Source organism: Mesitornis unicolor, unplaced genomic scaffold (genome assembly GCF_000695765.1).
Source record: "Mesitornis unicolor isolate BGI_N332 unplaced genomic scaffold, ASM69576v1 scaffold32647, whole genome shotgun sequence".
In the NCBI taxonomy this organism is placed as follows: Eukaryota; Metazoa; Chordata; class Aves; order Mesitornithiformes; family Mesitornithidae; genus Mesitornis; species Mesitornis unicolor.
This window is the reverse complement of record NW_010197648.1, coordinates 116215-124977: the sequence shown is the minus strand read 5'-3', so window position 1 is coordinate 124977 and position 8763 is coordinate 116215. Positions and strand designations below refer to the sequence as shown.

Below are 8763 nucleotides of genomic sequence, written 5' to 3'. Positions count from 1 at the left end.
TTCCTGCTGGCAAGCTTATTTGGGGGAATAATTAAATAAAACATTTCTTAAATATTATGAATAAACCAACACAGAAACATTTTTTTTTCTTGGCTCTATTTACTACTTTACAGGGTAAAAAAAAAAATCAATGAAAACAATTTATGTGGAGAAGTTTTCCATTTTCTCCCAAGCAACACAAAAAGAACTGCTCTATTTAGTTTAGTCATTTAATACCTACTACTCCAGCAACAGTAACCTGATTCAACAGATCACCATTTACACCTCTTCAGGGGATTTTTTAAAGTCCAGTTTTACAGTAGTGCTCTGCCCCAGGCACTACTCTGCACTACTCCTTAGCTCTCACCACCAACCACCTGATTGCTACAGAGCCTCTGTCCCTGGGCTTCTTCAAGAATACACCTGAAAGCTCTTGTTTTCTGGAACAAAAGACAACTTCAAATCCATGGAAATGATCACAAAAATGAATTATTTTCCAGTCTGTCCTACCCAGCAGTGTGCAAAAGAAGCCTGTGTCTTTGCAGAACATTAATATCCTCTCATTTTATTCCCATCCCAAGTCAGGCAAACTCCTAATGCTTTTGATGTAAGCTTTAGTGGGCTGCATGTCAAGTAAAGGAAATGATCCCAGGAGATGTACAGTGATTATCAGGGTTACTGCAGTTATTTCCGAATGAAAGTATTGGCAAAATGCCAAACATTTTCATAGAAATCACTGTTGTGCTTGCTAAATTACTGTGTTTCTGGTGATTCTTAGGGCTGTATACATATATTAGCAAAACAGAACAACATTTAGTAACAAGTAGAGGTTCACTTAGGTCACACAATGTTGAATCCAACCCTGAAAAGCACAGAGATCCTATTTCTTGATTCCTCTTTTTTGGCTCTCTTCACTGTGACTAATGCTCTCCACAACACCCTTCACACAGCGTGTTTCTTAAACTTCCTTTTTTCTGATAGTAAAACAAATTAAAACCACAGCTTCTTAGAACTTGCCCCAAACTTTTAATGATGGTGTCATAAATGCTTTACATTAACAGACTGGCACACCTACATTTCCTATGTTCTGACCATATGGAAGTTAATAAACTTTCGATTCACTACAGATTGTTGAATGGACTGTGAAGATTTTGAATAAGAATGGAAGTCTGATAAAAATAAAAAAGGTTTACTTTTCAAATGTCTGTAACCATATCTGACATACAGAACATTAATTATCTCATCCTTACTCTTTGTTTCATTTTTTTAATCATTCTTGTAAGGTCAGGAAAAAACATGTTACTCCTAATACGAACCTCAGAGAAGAAATTGATTTCTAACAATATAGATAAACATGTTGTTGTCTGTTAGTAAAGAGTTTCATAAGACTAAATTATTATGACAAGGAAAAATGACTTTAAACTGGTGTCATCTTCAAGTTTTCTTTATTAAATCCTACCTTCTCCATGGTGAACAATTTTCATCAGATGATAGTCTGATGACTATCATCATTTCAGCAATGTTTTCTGGACAAAGATATAGATGAGTTTACAAATACTTCCAGAAGAAGAAAGACCTCTTGCATATAGGGAGGACCTAGTCTTATATTTTAACCCAACTTCTACAAAATAATTACAAAAAGTGGGTTTCTACCATTAGGGTAGTGTTAAGAGCAATAGAAACACAGTCAGAGAATTCCCTACTTTGAGCAATACTTAAGTTGCCACCCAAAACCAAAGAGTTTTATAAAATTATTAATTTGGGGCCAAACACAATAGAAGCCAGACAGTCTTCAGAAGCTGTAATAATTTTAATTGCAGATGGAGGGATGATCTTGTTTTCACTTCTCTGATTTGACTATTACATGACTGTAATTCATTAATTCAGGGTCAGACAATGAGCCTTTGAGCAATTATTCGCATGACTGGTTTCATAGAATTCAATGTCCTCATTTAAAGTGCCATTAAAATGGTACATGGTTGCATCTAACTAAAGCAAACATTAGTTCACTGCAACACACAACAGGTAGCACTGCAAAGTCTCTAATCTCAGCCACTGACTATTGAGAAAAATGAGAAAAGAAAATGGCTTCATGAATTTGGCTTGTTTCAGAAAAGATTTTGCTGAAAAAACCCCAAGCCTTATACTATATTCGGGAAAACAGAAGGCTTGGGTTTTTTCAGAATTTTAGAGAGGCTGCTTGTCACAGTTTGGTCAAATTCAAGACAATGCCAAGGGAAAAGTCTGAGGTCCAACCCTAAAAATACTTAAGCATTACACTGGATAAGTGTAAGGAGGAAGCAAACATTGAATCTGCCAGGCACACAGGCAACTCAGTCCCACGTGTGTTCTCACCTATGGCAGCCGCCTCAGCCAGGCATCTTGTGCAGAATGTATATAAGAAGTAATATGAATCTCTGTTTAAGTACAGCACAACCCCCGTTCCACTTGTTAGGGGAATTAGACATTCTCTCATTCCTGGTCATATCTCCTAGTCCAACACTGTTACAGTATATAGATTTTTAACTCAGATAAACAAAATGTCATTATGTTTAATATGACAATTAAAAAGCTGGATCTAAAGAACATATTTTCTACCTGTCTCTTTAACTTTCCCTATTGCACAGCTTATGACCAAAATTTTTCAGATAGGTTTAGGATGCTGCCTGAAAGATGCCATAAAACCCTGAGTCACAAGCTAAATGTCTGAAATCACCTCCATCTGCACATTTCTTTCATATATTTTTGGAGAACACGTGGCCAAAAGAGAGAACAGAAGAGGCAGAGACACTACTTGATTTCTTCCACACTGGAGTGGTTTGCATGCCTTGCTGAAGACACGCTTCATTTTGCCATAGTACTGCAGAGATGGATTTGGAAAAACATGCTATTCCCTGGCTTGTCTAGCAGCCTGGTGATTTGTTCCACACAAACAAAAATATAAATACCAATACCTGGCACACAGGCATTGCAGGAGTCTCAAATCTTTGCAAGTAAGATACCAGCTAGGCCTAAAAGTCACTGCATATTTCCTTGCTCATCAAGAATAGAGTATTCAATACCTTTTAGAGAGATATGTCCTTCATGGCTGAAGATAAAGGCTAATGAGGCTGGAATTAGCATAGATTAACATCATCTAGTTTTAAAAGGTGTTGAGGGAGTATGAGTCTAATCCAAAACCCAGAATTCATGCCTTTCATCACCATCCCACAGTACCACACCTGAAAGGATCCTCCCCTGCCTGATGTTAATTTGAGCCAAAACATTAATTCACTCCCCAGGGAGCATTTCTTTGCTCTGTTCTGTACTGAGATATGTATAAATCAGACTGACTCTATTAGTTCTGTAGTTGGCATGCAAATGCCAGGTACTCCTGGAACTATTAATTGCCATTAATACGGGACTCTGTAGTGGACAACACAGAGGTGTAGAGATCTTATTTCTTAATGTATTTTTTGTAGGCAGTGATGCTCTGTGGTCAGAAAAAGATGTTCCTCCAGTGAGTGATTAAGATCAAGCACCTAACTCTGTATTCTGATGTGAACTTTGCAGATTAACAAAGCCTGTGAAACTCCTTCTGCCTTCACAAGGGTGAAGTTTGCCTGTACCAGTATCCATTTAGAGGCCCTGAGGACACAATCCATGGAAAAATGTTCCCAAGATAAATTAGGGTTGAGAGGACAAAGGACATCCCTTCTGTAAAGTTATTTGATAGGTGTTATTTTCACAAATGATAATGCTCTATGAGTTGTTGTGCCCAGAAAAGGTCCATCCTTCCTCTTCAAATGTGTAATACGTATGGAAATGTAAGTAGTCTTCATTAATCCCTGTCATTTCTTTATAAAAATACATTACAGAATTATAATGGTTTGTTAAGATTATTCCTGTAAAGCATTTCATCTGAAAAGTGACATTTCTTATCTTTGTCCTTGAAACTATTCAAATAAGTGCAACCTGCTATTATGAAAGTTAAGAAATAGAGCCCACCCTTCCTTCAACATGAGACACTGGAGAAACTACTACATGGGGAAGATTTGTCTTTTTTAGGTGATGTAAATGGATCTTTAAGCAAGACTTAAAGGACCTTCTAGAGTCTACAGATTCCTCATATCCATAGACCTGCATGGGAATTAGTACCTCCAATGGGTTGTGCACTAGACGTGGTGCTGGACTAGAAACCCAAATGCTATTCAGACCACTTAAAACAGTTGTGTCCCACCACATTGGAACAATTTTCTGTAATATTTCTTGACAAAAAGACAAGCAACTGAAGAGAAAGGCAAGTAATTCACTGATAGTACTGCTTTAGCCTCTGAAGTATGACATGTGCTTGAATGACTCAATGAAATTCTCTGTTATAAAGAGCAAGATGAAATTCCACAAAATACTTACAGTTCTTTGCATTAGTAGAGGAGTTTCAGAACAACCTATCCCTTCATCATTAAAATTTGATTCCATATTGATTATGTCTTCGATCACCTCTTCCATCTGATAAAATAATATTTTAAAATAAGTAATTGTAAATACTAATACAAAATTGTATTCTGAAAATGCAGAGGAAATAAACTTTAGTATTTGTTACAACAATAAAACTGGATTTCAGAAGTCTGTATCTTAAAATTCAAATAATTCAAGCATTTTTACACAATATTCACATTTTTCACTTCTTGAGAAAATAGGTCTTGTGGTTTAACAAACAACTTCTTTCCTTTCAAACACTACCCCATTCCCCTTTTTAACCCCTTGTTGCAACACCAAGATCCAATGACAGGAGCGCACTGCTAAGTTGTAACTGCAATCTGTCACCTTCATCAAATGTGTCATATTCACAGCGTATTACTGCACTGGTGCAGGAAGGCTGAAAGGAACCTGTGGTTCTGCAAGAGCATGAGTCACTCAAGATTTGGTGTTACACACTGCTCTCAAGATTCAACAGGCAGAAGTTTGTGTTGTGTTGGGCAGTACAGTGGATACTTCTCCAGCCTTCTGGTCCCACTTTTGCTCTACTCTGAATCAAGGGCTGCTGAAGCAGATGGGATAGCTAGTTAATTATTGGGGTTAAACAGAAAATACTTTGCAGACGTATACACTTATATAGATTTAGACAGAGTACAGTATGAGTTTTCAATAATAATTTTGGTCTGGTTCCCTTCACAAAATAGTTTTGGAAAAGACCCCATAATGAACCTGTCACTATTAACACTGCTGTATGTAGCAGCACTTGACTTGCACTCTGAGGCCTTTCGAGCAGCTCTTGGAAGCTGTCTGAAGAGCCGCAGCTGAAGGAAATGTAGAGGGTCATATGCAACACAAGGAAATACCACCCGGGCCAGGGACCTTTCGGTACAGACTTTCAGACCACAAGGCCCAGCACAGGTCACATGTGCACTCCTCTCCCTCTCCAAAAACTAGACATGTAATGTCCCAGGAGTTGTGCCCAGACTTATTTAGGAGAGTGCTCTCTGGGCCCAAAGTATGCCAGGAAATGCCAGCAATTAGACAATACGGATGACTACAGTTCAGTGCACCAACCTGTGTGTTGGCTCTGAATTGTTTATGAGTACACCTACAGCATACACTGAAGCACAGGCCACATCTGCAACTAGGAAATGACACTGTGCCAGTCATGTCCCTGAGGCTCTGGGATGGGATTATTCAAATTATTGGAGTGATGCCAGCAAGGACTTTGGCCTCTGACAACTATCACTCTTCTAGTCATCACCAGGCACAGTTCAGAAGAATGGTTTACAAGCAGCCATCTTGCTCTCCAGCACAGAGAGTAGTACCAGGATGGGCACTGATTGTTCCTGGTCAGATACCCAAACTATCTGAGAACAGTTCCAGCACGCTGTGCTTCCCAGCACAGAGGTGACCACAGAGGCCTCCACAAAGGCCATCTGAAACAGCCTTTGCAGAGCAGTGGTTCCAGTAATCCATGAACCTGACATAAGATGTTAAATGTCAATGAAGAAGAAATGGAGGGGCCTCATATGAGCTCTCTAGGAAGTCTTGGGTTTATTTTTTTCAGTTCCCTCATGCTTAACTGCATAACATCCAAATGCTCACAGGGGTCACATTTTTAAGATGTGTATTTGTAAGATTTGTCTGTTTTGTTAAAGCCCAAGATGTGATACAGCATCTCCGTTTCTCATTTCTGTAGGAATTCCCCTTTTACCTAATAAGCAGTCTCTCTTGAAATCTATTGAAGTATTAAAGGCCATAATGATCTACATCTCACACTAGCTGAGAATCTGACATTGTATAATAGCTGTACCTCTATTAAAATCAATGGTGGCACTAAAGTTAGAATATCTATGCCAATTTACCCAAGATAACCCATATATAAATATATCAGCTACCTGAAAAATGAATGAGCTATTCTTTCGGTTATGTCTTTAAAGAAATCATTATTTAACTTTGTTATGCAGCTAGGATAATACTTTTAGACAGAAATAACTCTTGTCTGAAAAAAACGTTTTGCATTGCAAAGTACATATTCAAAAAATGTACAACAATATATGATGCATTGATAAAAAGATGCAACAGAACGTTTTAACTGGCAGGAATTTAGCTCATGCAATAAGCTGTTCATAGATATTCGAGGGAATCACCCATGTAATCCAAAAGGATTCAGGGAGCAACTGCTGCAAGCAAAGGCCTCACAAAAAGTCATCTCTTGCCCACATGACCAAGGTGGGTCATGTCACATTTTTCCCCATTCCTTTCACCAGGCCTGCCCTTACCGCATTTTCATGTTCTCCTCCAAGGGCCAGCAGCTTGGTAACGGGGCTTTCTGGTGTGCCAGTATCACTGACGGGAGGCATGTGTCCGTTTCTTAAAATGGAGGTGACTCCCACAGGCTGGATTGTGTGGGAGTGGGACAGGGAGAGCGTCTGGCTGGATAACTTGGTATCGAGGGTCAGGTACTGCTTCACCTGGTGCCTCTGGCTTTGCTGTATGTGGTATCTAGACTGATTTTCCAAATGTGTTTGTACCTGGGAAGGAATGGAAATAATTGCTAAAATTTAAAGTTACTGGTACCGATATTTACCCATATGTTCACTTAAAAAACTTCAAAACAATACGTTCAGCTTTAATATCACTTAGATAGAATTATTATTAACCTTAAATCTTCTTTTTTTTCAAATTTTGCACCCTTTCATATTTCTTATTTGTGTATTATTTCCCCCTAAAAAAGCTGAATAAACCTCAATAATTATCAAAGAAAAATAGAATTAGAAAAGATAAACATGATCCTGAGAAAAGACCAGAAGTATGCTACACATTTTTCTCTTCTCATTTAAGAATGACCTCTGTGAAATCACTGATCATTACAATCAAATCTACAAGCATATATGCACTCTAAAATTAATATCACAGTGTTTTTACTCATTTGTACTTGAAAAAGCAGATAAATGTATAAAGGAATAATATAACACAATCAACTTCAATATCAACAGCAGCAGATATTCACTCATACCTAAATCCACATTTGGCTCACCTTGTTATAAGTACAGTCAGTTAAATGCGGCATTGCTGCACTTTTGCAAACACAACAAAACAAAAAAAAGAAACCCAACAAAATAGAGTCCAAGCTCTAGTCCTGGATGACTGTTCACTATCCTCAAGGCGTATAGCCTTCTTGAAGTGCCTCTTGAAGACAGATCGCTTTTTGAGTTGGTAGGACTTTATAAACCAAGTGGTCATGCCAAAATGGCTAATTGAGTTAGACTTTGGGCCATCCTTTGATTCCAGAGATTGACAGTTGCTACTTCAAACAGCTCCCATTTCAGATCAATGTCACATTCCTGCAATTTAACTACCAGAGGAGCACTGCATACACCAACCTTACTGTCATTTCAGCCCTGTGGCTTTCTCCTCTTTCTATGGCATGACTGGTCACAAATTTCTTGTAATAAATTTTTCTCAAGTGGCCTCTGTGTAAGCATGATTAATATTTGTTAAATAATAGCAAGACATGCTTTGCAGACTTTTTTCTCAAAAAAAAATTCAGTCATTTAAACAAACTTCTTTTTAATTCCCCTAACAGACATAAGCAGAGATAAATAGTCCATAAAAGGGGTTTGCATTTAAATTAGCTATATTTTTGCACAATATTACAGTACCTACTTTATTTTTAATCATTATGGTAGCATGTCTAGAATTATTTTATTTCCTTTTCTTTAAACTAATTTTCTAGTTATATAAAAAGATTAAGCCATGTAGTAATGAATATAATATTAATTATTTTGATGCAAGCCTTAAATTTATTAAATTATATACTATTAAAATATTGATATAAAATCTTAAATACGCTGTTTAGATTTTCCCCTGTTTTATACTAGGAAGATATGCATCCCATGTAAGATTTTAAAAACCACGTGAGTATTTGGGATTTACTTAAATCATGCTGTCACTTGTCTGAACTGAGATCTTTGTGTTAGTTTTAGAAATTGTATAATGTACTGTTAATTTGAGCTCTGATTTATCACATGTAAGGATACATATAAAACCATCTCAAATTATTCATACTTACGCATCTATGTACTCCAGCTTCAGTAAGACTTAAGCTTGTACTGGAAGACACTCAAGCAGTTTCTTAAATTAGAATCCAAACACAAAATCAAAACCAGTTCAATCAGAGTATCAATCCTGGGTGAAATGTAATGTGCTGAGGGAAAGAAAATACATTTCTTTGCATGGCCAGAACAGGGTTTTGCTGTGCACCCTTGTTTTCTGCTGCTGTTTCAGAAACATCCATGGACACATTGTGCTTGTGTTTGA

The 8763-nt window shown here is 37.4% G+C and overlaps 1 protein-coding gene across 1 annotated transcript in view; it reads right to left on the bottom strand.

Moving 5' to 3' along the window:
* Positions 1-6997, bottom strand: part of LOC104544103 (transcription factor EC-like) — a gene marked incomplete at both ends in the record, with an annotated part of 20930 nt that extends 13933 nt beyond the window's left edge. Inside the window, 2 exons of the mRNA XM_010188867.1 lie at positions 4372-4467; positions 6723-6997. Of these exons, the coding sequence (XP_010187169.1) occupies positions 4372-4467; positions 6723-6997 (371 nt within the window). The remainder of the gene's footprint in view (positions 1-4371; positions 4468-6722) is intronic.
* Positions 6998-8763: the final 1766 nt, after the last annotated feature.